The 13,747-nt window shown below is 39.4% G+C and overlaps 1 protein-coding gene across 1 annotated transcript in view; it reads right to left on the reverse strand.

The window, feature by feature from the left end:
• Positions 1–4,728: 4,728 nt before the first annotated feature.
• ABCC8 (ATP binding cassette subfamily C member 8) overlaps positions 4,729–13,747 on the reverse strand; it is a 133,916-nt gene continuing 124,897 nt past the window's right edge. Inside the window, exons 39-40 of the mRNA XM_056802201.1 lie at positions 6,700–6,762; positions 4,729–4,977 (exon numbers count right to left, since the gene is read on the reverse strand). Coding sequence (XP_056658179.1) covers positions 4,840–4,977; positions 6,700–6,762 — 201 coding nt within the window. The 3' untranslated portion in view covers positions 4,729–4,839. The remainder of the gene's footprint in view (positions 4,978–6,699; positions 6,763–13,747) is intronic.

A 13,747-nucleotide genomic window follows, 5' to 3' on the forward strand; every position in this document is an offset into this window, starting at 1 on the left:
TTTCATAGTGTTGAGGGGGAGGGAATGCCTTTCATAGACTCAAAACTGTAGCTGGAAGCACCACTAGAGAATATTTTACTGATCAGGAAACTGAGGCCCAGGAAGGGGAAGGGACCAGCTCAAGGTCATATAGAGTTTTTGGTGGCAAAACCAGGATCCAGGTTTCCTGAAGCCTACTGACCTGAGTATACTCAACAGAGCTCTCCCCAGTTCCTGGATTTGGGATACATTTTAAGGTATATGCTGCTTTTGTCATTTTTTTTCTGCTAGAATTAAAAATGTACAGGTATGCTTTTTAAAAAGCAAAAGGCCTGGCAATTATAGGATCATAGGTTTAGACTGTTAAAGGACCCCAAAGTCTTCTACGCCAACTGCCCTTATTTTACAATCCAAACCTACAAATCCCACCAAAGAAGGAGGCATTCTCTTTACAGAAAGATTCTTCACTTTAAGAAGTGATTCACAATAGGGTTTCTTTCAAATGCTGAATTCCAGGGAAATTTTAGTAGATTCAAGTTGCTAAAATTCCATCTTCTTTAATATTCCAGAAATCTGTGCTAGGTGGCACAGTGGATAGTGTCTTGGATCTGGAGGAATGAAGACCTGAGTCTACATAAACATAATTTCCCTCTGTCTAGCTCTTTCTGTTATAATAATGATGATTTCCATAGGGGTTTAAGGTTTCAGAACACCTTTTCTTCATTAACACTGGGAGGGACGTAGTGCAAATAACTAGCTAGGTGATGCCATGCTGGTTCTGGAGTCAGGAAAACTCGAGTTCAAGTCCAATCTCAGACTCAAGACTATGGGTGAGTTACTCTGCCTTAGTTTCTTCCTTTAGAAATAGAGATAGCACTTCCATGGTTGTTGTAAGGATAAAATTAAATCATATCTAAAAAGTAGTCTACAAAATGCTAGGTATTGTTTGCCATTATTATCTGAATTTTTTTTTTTGCATTTTTACTCATAGTTCAACCTATTAGACTATCTCTAAGAGTTGCTCCATACCTAAATTCATTATACCATAGCCAGTCTAGTGATAAGCCTGCCTAAATATTGCTAGACTGAAACTCAGATGGCAAATATACAGTCTATAGTAAGGCCTGAGTTGGAAGTCTTTCCATCCTGGAAGTTCCTGCTAGAGCTTAGTCTCATCTGACATTGTTTTTTTTTTAAGCCCTTACCTTCCTTCTTGGAGTCAATACTGTGTATTGGCTCCAAGGCAGAAGAGTGGTAAGGACTAGGCAATGGGTGTCAAGTGACTTGCCCAGGGTCACACAGCTAGGAAGTGTCTGAGGCCAGATTTGAACCTAGGACCTCCCATCTCTAGGCCTGGCTCTCAATCCACTGAGCTACCCAGCTGCCCCCTTCTGACATTGTTTTTGAAGACCCAGGGCTGCCTCCACACCACAGTGAGGCATCAGAAGAGGATTCAGGAGAGCAGTGTGTAAATCCAACTTATACAACAGCAATTTCATTTCAAATATGTCAATATACCAATTTATACTTGACCTTTTTGGAGTGCAAGAAATACAAAAGAATTAAGAGCCTCCACTCTTGTTTAAAGGTTTGAAATCCACATGCTTTCACTTTCAATCTGTGGAATAAAGGATTGAACCCCAAATTATATCCATCTGGATCATTGCTTTTCTTTGCCTGGCTTCATTTCAACATTGCTAATCTTGTGGTTTCTTCACACTGTTTTAGGGTTTGGTTTATGTCTATAAGACCAACTGGCAGTCTCAAATTGATGGCCAGAATTTCACTGGCCTATTAATCTTGCTTCTTGGAGCATCACCTCTTTTGATGTCTCATCATAGTATGGAGAATGTCATGGCTCTCACTAGAAACTACTCTTCTGCTCCTGGTTAAAGGGGTTGAGCAGGGAAGGAGTTATAGGAACTGTGTGTGTGAACATGCAAGTGTTTGTCAACTTCAAGGCTCACAGGTGTCTTTTCCACATCTTTACTTTTTTTTTAGAACCCCTCAATTCCTATCTTGGAATAAATACTAGGAAGTGTCTGAAGCCAGATCTGAACCCAGGTCCTCCTGATTTTGCCTGGCTCCCTATCCATGGAGCTACCTAGCTGTCCCATATTTCCCTTTCTTGAAAGTACTGTACTTGGAGTCAGGAGAGTAACATTCAAGTACATACCATATCCATGAAATTGAGTTTTAGTTTTCTTATCTGTAAAATGGGGATGGTAATTGATGTTCTACTTCCTTCTCAGAGTTGTTGGGACAATGACATGAGAGAAGGGAGGAGAAAGAGGTCTGGAAATATGAGCGGTGATCATTTCTGTTCCTCAGCCCAATCCCAAATCCCTCCACTTGATCCCTGTATCTCTCCTTCTCTTCTTCCCTCTCTCTCCCTCCATTCCTCTCCACCTACCGCCCCCCCCAGAGTGGAGAGGCAGGCAATATTCAGTTTTATGGTCTCTGATTAAATTGCCAGCATCTTGATCTCTCTCATGGGCTTCTGACCCTTAACGAGGATGGATATGGGGAGGAATGGTACCTTTTGACTTGAATTTTTCAATTAGGTAAGTCTGAATTTTTTTGTTCCCCAGAATCAGACACTGTGTGCTTAGTGAAGACTTACTGATTGCTGACCCTCCTTATATGGGTATACACAGCAATGCATGCTTAGGACCTCAAACTGGGGGAACTGTTCTTTGGTTAGAAGATGATTCAATAAGAGAATAATGTAAAAAAAAAAGACCATCCATCATTTTTATCTTCAGGATGGGTGAAATAGATTGTGGAGAGCCCCCAAAGCCCCAACATATCAGAAATGATATTTAGATAGAAACTGTTACATCAGGTGAGCCCCAAGAATTAACCATAATACTGCAAGGATTTAGAGCTTCTTCTGTGTAGTTAGTCCCTCTACTAGAACAGATTGCAGCCCTTCTCTAGATAAGACTTTTAGAAAAAACACATACCTTCTGTCTTAGAACTGATAGTAAGTATTAGTTCCAAAGCAGGAGATTGGGAAGGGTTAGGCAATTGGGGTTAAGTGACTTGCCCAGGGTCAAAGGAAGTATCTGAAGCTAGTTTTGAACCCAGGATCTTCTGTCTCCAGCCCTGGCTGTCTATCGAGCCATCTACCTACTCCTTGATAATATGTATGTCAATAAAATTCACCTGTGTAATTCTGTGTATTCTATGTTCTTAAAAACATGATTCTGAGAAGGGATTCATGGGTTTCACCAGACTGGTGGAAGAGTTCATGACATATAAAAGAGATTAAAAATTCATGATCTAAAGGAAACAAAAACAGTAGATGTATCTAGGTGTCTGCATTACTGATAGTGGGAGAAGTCCTACCTTCTAAACTGGATCCACTAGTAAGTAGGATTTTCAGTCTGGCTGTATAGAGAAGGGTGAGATTAGGCATTTTCTTTGTTGGGAGACCGAGAGGATTATCCCAGAGAAGGAGATCCAGAGGTAATGGAGGGGGCTGGTTTAGTGCCATTGTGTGTGGAAAAGGGCAGAATACTTAGTTGCCCCATAAATGCCCAGTGTGATTTTTAACCTTTCTGTCTGTGTTTTAGAGAGTGGCTCTCTTCATTAGGACATCACCAATTGGTTACTTAATGAAGACATTAAAAGAAATCACCCATGATTTAATTAAGAATCCGACTCTGATTCTTCATTTTATCATCTTGATCTTTTTGAGGCTATTTACTAGTAGTACATGGCAGAGTCCACCTGATTAGAAAGCTTCAAGAATGGGCCCAGGAATGGATGGTAGGTTTTTGATCCAAGGTCCAAGGTCCAAAGTACAAAGGCTCATGACCGAGTTGTCATAGGGCTCTGAATTTTTCAGCTACTTTATGGCTGTATTCTGTATTGATGAAGGGAGTACTCACTCTGGTGAAATGACAGGTATTTGAAGTATCAAAGTACATAACTGGTCTACTAATTGTTAGCTTAACAAATATTTGTTGAATTGAATGCGAATTATAAGTCTAACAGTGGACATCTTTATGCCTTTTCCTCACCCCTCTAGGGAAATCCCAGAAAAAGTGGTGACACACCAAGAAGACCTCCTTATATAATTGAAATGGGATACTCTTTCCAGATTGGTCACCAACTTTCTCTGATGAAGCTCTGTTGCAGTTCTCTCTTTATCCCTCCAACCCTGCAGCTGGAGAACCAAGAGACCACCTAGGGTTTGCTGTGTCCTCCCAAACTGATCAGTTCTTCATGCATTCCCTAAGAGTGGCCAGGGCCACACATGCTCCATGGGATGGTCTTTGGAGCCAGTGTTACATAGTGAAGAGAAAATAGATCACTAATTTCAGTGGTATAGGGAACCCCTGGAGGAGGAAACTCACTTTCCCAATGTAGTTGGCATCTTCTATGAAGCTTAAAGTCTTAGAAAATTGTCTGGAGTATTGAGAGGCTGTGACTTGCCCCAGGGTCACATAGCTATTATGTGGTAGAGCCTGGAATTGAATTTTGGACTTGGAGCCAGCTTTCTATCCATGATTTCATGATTTTACACATGCAAAATAATATGTATATGAGTTATTCTAAGTGACACAGATGTATTGCTGCATTTCTCTAGTAAGCTGTGGGGTTATTCCACACCCCTAGCACCTCTACCTATATTTCCTTAACCACAAGTTAGATAGTTAAAATCAGTATCATAATCTAATACAGACTCCAAATTAGGAAGAGGAACAGGAAGGAGCCCCACAGGAAATCTGGGGGATCTGGTAGGAAATAATTAATCTCTTTATTTACAAATGATTTACACAGCTAGAAAATCCAGGTCAGAAGAAGTGGAAAAGAGGGGGAAAATGGTGCTTAGAGCCACTCCAGCCCAGGTCACTTGTCAGCACGAACAAAGGATGCAAAGACACTGTCTGGGCGGCTGAGCAGCACCTCAGGCTTATCATATTCCAGTATGGCGCCACGCTTCATCACAATCACGAGGTCGGCATTCAGGATGGTGTGCACACGGTGCTGGGGAGAGAAAGCCCAGATGGAGACATGATGCTTTGGCAAACTAGGGGAAACTCTGAGGGCAAATGCAAAGGGAAAGAAGGACTGATTGTATCCAGGATTGTGATGGATAGGAAGTATGGCTAGATATTTAGCATTGGAAGAGAAAGGCATGAGTATGAGGTATGAGGAAAGTGAGGTACAGATGTGTTAAGGGTACTTGAGCAGGGAATTATTCTGGAGAGAGGATTAGAAAGGCATTAAGTAGAGTGGAGATGAACTGGCAAAGATAAGTAAGAATCTACACTAAGAATGGAGAGATACAACCCATTGCTCAGGCTTGTACCCCCAAACTGAAGATTTTACCCCATCATTGGCCAGAGGTTCCTTTGTGTCCCCAAGGGGACATCTTCCTCAGGGCTTAGAGGACCAGGCTTGATGGAGGAATTCTATGACTGAGCCAGAGTCACAAAGCAGGGCAGAGCCTTGTAAGTTGTTAACTATGCCCCTTTATTCCTTACCCACAAGTTAGATAGTTAAATTCAGCATCATAATCTAATGCAGTGCATGTCCATCTTGCTTCATGTGGGCACTGGGTTCCTCACTCATTGAATGAAGGAGTCACTTGGGCTTTCTGTGATTCTTAGGATTGCCTCTTCCTTTCTATCCATGCTTCCTCCCACTTAGAGTAACTGGGAATGACCAAAATGATTGAAAACTAATGACCTCCACCTATGCTCTGCTTTTGGGATAATAGCAACTAGTGACACAGTGGATTGAATTTGGACTTGGAGTTCAGAAGACCTGAGTTTATATCTTGTCTCAAACACTTATTAGCTGCATTACTGTGGACAAATTACTCAATGGCTTTCAGCCTCAGTTTCTTCATCTATAAAATGCTCATAATAGTAGCATTTACCTCACAGAGTTGTTGTGAGGTCAAAATGAGATTAACATACCTAAATTTTTTGCTAACTGTAGAGTGTTTTATAAATACTAGATTATTTATTATTATTATTATTATTATTATTACTATTGTTAGACTTAGTCAATGGGACTAAAACCCTTTAGATCTCAAAGGCTTAAGGGTACTCTATGAGTGGTCAACTAAACCCATAAGCCAACCTCCCCCTTCCCCTTGTTCCAGTTACCCTGAGGAGTCAGGGAGATGAGGAGTCTTGAGTGCATGAAGGAGGAAGAGTCATGAGAAACACCAATGAGAACTGAAACACTTGAGTTATTATAATTTGGGCTTTAACCAATTTATAACTTTCTCCCTTTCTGAAAGGAGTGAAATAGGGACCAAGTTGAAGATGCTCTACTTGACTCTTCTTCCTTGTTGGTATGGGAAACTCCCAGGTAAAGAAATTTCTTCCACCAATGCAAGTTGGCACTTTCCCAACAAATTATAGTCTTAGAGAGTTGTCTAAAGCATTAAGAGCTTAAGTGAGTTGCTCAGATCACAAAGCCAGAATATGAGAGGAAGGACTTGAACTCAGTTATTCCTGGCTTCAAGGCTAGCCTTCTAGTCACATCTGGTTGTTTTTAAGGGAATCAAACTAAACCAAATCTATTGCTGCCATAGGGATGGGGTTTGGGGCATAGGGGAGGAAGAGTATGTCTTGTGTATGACTGTGGTTAGAACAGGGAGATGGTTTATGTAGGTGGCTTCTCTTCAGGTTCCCCAACCTGATAGTCCCTGGGCTTTTCCTTCTAAAGGTTGTGTGCATCATGCCCCCTTACCGCTATCGTGACCACAGTGCGGTCCGCAAAGGCTGTCATCACCACCTTCTGTAAGATGTTCTCCTGTAGGAAAAGGGATGAAAGCAGCATTGGTCATTCCTTTGAGAGGGTTGAGACTGAGTAGAAAGAGGCCCTGGACTGATTTGAGCGTATGTTAGAGTCTCCCATTCATTACCACCCTTTTTTCCCCCCACACTGCCATTTCCATTCCACTTGCCACAGGGAACCATTTCTGAAGTCAACAGAGACTGCACTGATTGTGGTCATGTAGAGAGAGGCTGTGGACCTGTGCCCCCAGACCTAAGCAAAAAGGAAGGCCTTCTAGCACACAGAACCTGGAAAATGATGAGAGGAGAGAAGAGAAAGGTAGAGGCAAGAAATGACTGAAGGTTGGATTTCTACAGATGACCTTGCAGGCAGCATTTAAGAATGGCTATTAATCTTTTCCTTGAAGCTCAAACTTACCTGGGCATACAATGCTAAATAATGGGAGAAAAGGCAGGTACACTTGTTAAAAAAAACGAGCCTTATTTAGGAGTCCTGCCCCACCCGAACCTATGCTATAAAGGGGCAATTTTCCATGGATGCAAGGAATGGGAGAATTCGCAAATAGAGCCACAGAAAACAGAAAATCAATTTCAACAGACAAAAAATGAAGGAAATGTTTCCATTAGCTGCAGAGATTGCACTGTATACACTGAATTTATGCTTCTTATAGAATCAAACAACAACAAAAACAACAACACACATATAAATATCAGAAAGAAGAATGTCGAAAGGGCTAGTGAAAGGCAACTCCTCTCTATAATTATCCAGGAGGATGAAACATTCCTTGAAAGAATGGAGGAAATGATTCAAGAAGAAAACAAAAAAAATGAGGATCTTTCCAAATACAAGAGATCCTGCATCATGAGGTTTGAATGTAGAAGAACATGACACAGTAAGGATAATGAGGGAAGAAGGACCACTGAACTGTTGGAGCAGTATCAAAAGAGAGAAGGGAGTGTGTACAAAGAGATGGATAAGACTTGGCAACAGTTTGGAGTGAGTGGGAGGATAGTGGTATCCTTTGCAATAATAGGGAAATTCAGAATGGGGGAGGGCTTGGAGGGAAATAAGTTCAGTTTTGTGTGAGTTGAGTTTATGGGACATCTAGTTTGAGATGTCTATTTGGTAGATGGGATGAGAGTCTGGGGGTATTTTTCAGGCTTTAGTCTCCTTGTTAACTACCCCCTTCTCCTGAATATCTTTTTTCCTTGACTTCAAAACTTGCCATTCTGATGGTTTCCATAACTTTCTAATTCCTCCTCCTCATGTCCCTCTGTACCACCTAATGTGAATGCTTTCTAACAATCTGACAAGGATGTCTAGTTGGTAACCATTAAACAACTAACATTACCTGTGATTTCATTGGTATAAGGAACTTTCCAGCAGGGAAACTAGCTCTATCAATGCATGTCAGCAACTTCTCTGCAACTTACAGTTTTAGAGGGTGCCTGGAATATTAAAGGTTAAACGTTTTGCCCAGGGTTCAAGGCTAGCAAATGTTTGAGGCTCAATTCAAATTCAAGTCTTAAAAGAGGAGCTGTCCAGCATTTTACCTACTATGCCACCTAGTAGATTCTTCAAACAATAGACTGATGACTTTGATTTCTCATAAAATTCTAAAAGGCTTTAGTAAAGGGAGAATTTAAAAGCCATTAAGAGAAGCAGAAATCATCATGTGCCAACTTGGCTTTCTCATCCAAACTATTTTCTGAGCTATCTTGATTTACCATTATAATAGTCCTGTCAAAAAAAAAAAAAAAGCAAAGGAAGTTGTTTTGGCAAAGTCTGCTCTCAGTGCTATGCCTTTGTGATTTCATTGGTATTTATACTTGCTACGTCAGTATGGAGCCCAGCTTATCCATTCTTCCTCATTCTTTATGATTTCTCACCATATTCTTTCACAAATACTCTGTAGTAAATCCATCCACCTTGATGGAGGACATCCTTTAAGTCTTTTTACATTTACATATGTATCAACAAAGTTATCTTGTTGTCCATCTTTTATTCTTTGTTCTTTCAACATGATGAACTCACCTTTTCCTATAATCCACTTCCTCAATTGTATCTTCCTTGTGCATGAACTATTATTTAAAAAAAAGTTGCAGCCTACTTGTGCCCATTTGTATTTCTCCATGGCCTCATCTTTAAGTCCTCTGGGTGGTCCAAGATTTGCAAGAATAGGGAGGACAACTAAATAAAAATAGATGAGGCTTTGTGTCAAGGGGCAAAAGCTTGGGGTCCTTAAAAGCACAGAACAATTTTTCAAATGCATTTTAGTCTTATTAAATTTTGGGCTCAATTCATTGTGCATTGTACTGATAGATTAGCTATCCAACTGCAAGTCATAGCCTGGACCACAGACATTTTCTATCCATTTAGTTTTTCCCATATCGATTGCTATGGTGATCTTTTTTGAATATTCATGGATCTCATCAAGTGGACCTGCAGTATTATGGAACTAGATTTAATGAGTATAAAATACCATCCTCAAACAGGAAACTATTTCTATTATGATAGTTGTTTTCAAGTATTTAAAGGGATATCATGTGAAGGAGGGATTAGACTGACTTTATTTAGTCTTAGAAGGTAGAACCAGGAAAAAATGTCTAGAAATGGCAAAAAGGCAAATTAGACTTGATATCAGAAAAAATTTCATGCTGTCCAAAAACTGGATGACCTTCCTTAAGAGATGGTAGATTTCCCTTGCTTGGGACTCTTCAAGTAGAGTCTAGGCAACTCTTTGTTGAATATGTTCTTTTAGGGGTTTCTATGGTGTATGGGTTGAATTATATGACTTTGGGGCCCCCTTTTTACTTCCAAATTCCATGAAAAGCCCTTAGAAAATGGGAAATTTCCTTCCCTGGTATAATCTACCATTATTGAAGTAAATTATTTTGGCACATATATATATATATATATTATAGGTCTTGCTGGATGCTTACAATTATAGGATCATTTAGTAATTTAACTTAATTAATTTAATACTATTCTCTCTGTGGCTTCATTCATCAAAGAATCTTGTGAGAAGACTTATAGTCATTTGAGTCCTTCAAATAAACTGGATGAAATTAAAAAATTAAGAGGCAGGTAAGAGAAACAAGATAAAAGGGTACCCTCTTTTCAGGCTTTGAATTTGGTGGCATTTGCACCTTGTAAGGAGTATTGCTCTTTTCAGATTTTTAGGATCTCATTTGCATTTGAAAGAGACAGCAACTGAAGGTAAGGATCAAACATATTTCAGGTGGTTTTTAAAAAATCAAACCAGGCAGCTCTGGAATTAGATAAATCAGTTATGGGAAATACTCTGCACCTTTGCTCTTATGCCTTGTCTAGAGTGCAGCTAGGAGGAGAAGGGGATTTTCCCCTGCTCTTCCTTCTCAAGCTCCAACTATTGGTAATGGCACCTTGCAACAGACAGAGGGAAAAGGGAAAGGCCAGTGCACAGCTATAGAGGTGAATCAAGAAAAGAGTGGTTAAAAGGAGTTCAAGAAGCAGTATCTAGAGGTGGGATCCTTCTTGGGAGAAAGGCTTCAGCTCTGAGACTGCTGCAGATCCTGGGGTGTGGGCTCTGGTTCTTTCTAAATTTATATCATAGTAGTCAAGGCTAAGATACCAGCTGAGCCTGAAACTAAAAACAGTAGAGACCTTGGCGCAGCCTTGGAGCCTTCCCCTTAGTCCCAGAGATGACTCATGGGGCTTAGTAGAATAACTTAGTGAGATATTGTTTTCTGAAAGGAGCACTATGATGACATCACTAGAAGATTTGGGGGTCCTGAAAGACCAGGGTTGTAAATTACACTGGTTACATTTTCCCCTCTCATGTGCCTTTCTGCTTGTGACCTCTAAATGTATACAGTCTTTCCATTGACAATGAGTGTGTTTGTAAGAAAGCACACTCTGAGTTAATGGGGTACATGCTGTGATACACATAGTACCCTGAAAAAGATGCAGCTGGCATAGTTCTGGAGAGAGGGCAAGAGCATACACATTACACTTGCATCATTATTATTCCAACTATTCCAACTAAGAAAACAAAAATTTTTTGTTAGAAAATTAGAAAAAAATTGGCTTTGTGAACATTCTAAGTCTGAAAAGGACACATCCTTACATATCATAGTCTACATCACCTGCATTTTATGTTCCGTAATTTCAGTAAGCTGATTTTGGAAGTCAACCAAACAGGAATTCTCTGGTCAGCCTTCTGCTGTACTTTCTCTACTAAAAAAAACCCCTTATTTTCTGTCTTGGAATTGATGCTAAGTATAGGTTCTATGGCAGAAGGGTAATAAGGGCTAGGCAACTGGAGTTGAGTAACTTGCCCAGTGTCACACAGCTAGGAGACACGAGATCAAATTTGAACCCAGGATCTCCATCTTAAGTCCTGGCTCTCTATCCACTGAGCCACCTAGTTGCCCCTTATTATACTCTTTTAACATATGCGTGAGTCTTATTGGAGCCTTAAAGACTCCTTTTTGCTCTACTGAGTCAAATGCTTTTTTAAAAAATGAGCAAACAATAAACAAAAGATTCTTGCATCTTCTGCATGTCACAGTCACTTGTGGGACACTTAAGTTGTAATCTTTTGTGCCCTATTAGGGTCATGTAGGTAGCACAGTGGATAGAGTACTAAGTCTGGAATCAGTAGGAGCTGGGCTTAAATCTGGTCTCAGGCACTTCTAGCTGTGTGTTTCTGGGCAAGTCACTTAACTCCATTTGCCTAGCCCTTGCCCTTCTATCTTAGAGTTGTTACCAAGACATAATGTAAGTTTTTTTTTTAAAAGCTTGCATATTATTGCTTTATCAACGATGCCTCCAATAAAGACAAGAAAGTAAGCATATTGGTTGGTGGTGATTGACCTTTTCATTCTTTTTTAAAATGTTAATATGATCTTATGATTTTCCCCTTCCCTTTTGATATCTTTCCTTCCCTGAGATAACTTATAACAGAACATCTCAATGTTTTTGATTGTATTGAGTCCAGTATGGATTTTTGGGGAGATGCACTGGTCTGATCCAGCTGCTTATGTGGCATTTTTACTTTGTCTTGTATGTCAAGGACTAAGGTGTTAGGTTCTAGATACTGTAGTTCCTCTGTCACTGATGGCAAAAATGGATTGTTAAGGAAATAGTGAGAAATTTATTTCATTTTTCTGCCTTTATTGCCTTGCATGCTTTATTTTTTTATGTATTTATGTATTCATTTTTTTGTTTATTTATTTTATTTTATTACTTTGGCTTCCAATGCCGAGAGAGTGGGACTGTCTCTGTGCATCGACTTTTCCACTTCAATCTTCATACACAGGTGTCTTTGTGCACAAAAACGCACAAAGACAATCGTCATCCTCGGTTCGAGAGGCAACCAACAACAACTTTACTTATATATTTATATATTATTATTATTAATATATATATATAATATTTATATATTACTTTATTTATTTATGTATTCATTTATCATGGTTCAGTTTAGTCAGAATCCTCTGGAGTCAGGAGTTAGAGTGACTTTGGGCAAGTTACTTAGCTTCTGGGGTCTTAGTTTCCTTGCCTATTAAATAAGGTCATTGGACTGGACAGCTCCTGAGGACCTTTTCAGTTCTATATCTGCAAGACTATAATGCCAAAATCTCATATTGAATTTTCTGTAGGTATATTTTGAACTTTTGTTTCTTTTCTTTTCTTTTCTTTTCTTTTCTTTTCTTTTCTTTTCTTTTCTTTTCTTTTCTTTTCTTTTCTTTTCTTTTCTTTTCTTTTCTTTTCTTTTCTTTTCTTTTCTTTTCTTTTCTTTTCTTTTCTTTTTTTTAGGTGATAACAGTCCTTACAGTCTTCCATCATGCACCTCTGTGTTGTCTTATAAATGAGTTTGTATTATAAACCAGTTTCCTTTGGTTTCCCTATTTCATTTGGCAAGAAGAGCAAGTGTTCATCAATTTTATTGGTTTCTTGATAGTAATGATAGTTTTACATTGGTTAAACTTTTGGAGGAAATGGTGACAATCTCTGCCTTTTCCCATTTCCAATTTTTTAACATTGATAATTTGTGTAAGTAGAAACTATTGTAATTGTTTGCAAAGCCCTTAGTCTTTTTTGCTAGTTCAATATTGAATTTGACCTTTGATCTAACTAGCCAGTAACCTGACTATAAAGAATTGATTCGAATATGACTTTCACATCAGTTGTTTCCTGTCTGTTAAGATATAGTCAATTCCTTCCCTCCTTCCTTCCTTCCCTGTCTTTCTCTCCTTCCCTCATTTCCTCTCTCTTCCCCTCCCTCCCTCCCTCCCTCCCTTCCTTCCTTCCTTCCTTCCTTCCTTCCTTCCTTCCTTCCTTCCTTCCTTCCTTCCTTCCTTCCTTCCTTCCTTCCTTCCTTCCTTCCTTCCTTCTTTTAAGAAAGATCTTGGACCTGAAGCCTGAAGAAGAGGGGATGGCTCAGATGGTGAGAATTTCCAGAGATATCTTTTATGTATTCTTAGTTTGAGGCATGGGGACCTCTGTGTATGTGCATTTGGAACACTACAACTTATTTTCTCCTCCAAATCTCATTTTGGCAATGCATCTCTTCTGTCTTTAAAAAAACCTAGAGCCATTTTGTATAATAATATATACAATTATAATCAAAATTTAATCTTTCTTTCCACTACTTTGCCCCCAACTGTCTCCACCCAAGACTTACCATCTGGCTTCCCCTGCCCCAGGACTGATAATGCAGTATGTGAATTGGTTGGTGGATATTTAGTCTAGGGGCAAAAACACTTAGTCTTTTTGCTAGTATTCTATTTAAGATTTTTGCATCTATGTTCATTAGGGAGATTGGTCTGTAGTTTTCTTTCTCCGTTTTTTACCTGCCTGGCTTTGGAATCAGTACCATTTTTGTGTCATAAAAAGAATTTGGTAGAATTTCTTCTTTGCTTATTTTGTCAAATAGTTTGTATAATATTGGGATTAGCTGTTCTTTGAATGTTTGATAGAATTCACTTGTGAATCCATCTGGCCCTGGGGATTT

Source organism: Monodelphis domestica, chromosome 6 (genome assembly GCF_027887165.1).
Source record: "Monodelphis domestica isolate mMonDom1 chromosome 6, mMonDom1.pri, whole genome shotgun sequence".
NCBI lineage: Eukaryota > Metazoa > Chordata > Mammalia > Didelphimorphia > Didelphidae > Monodelphis > Monodelphis domestica.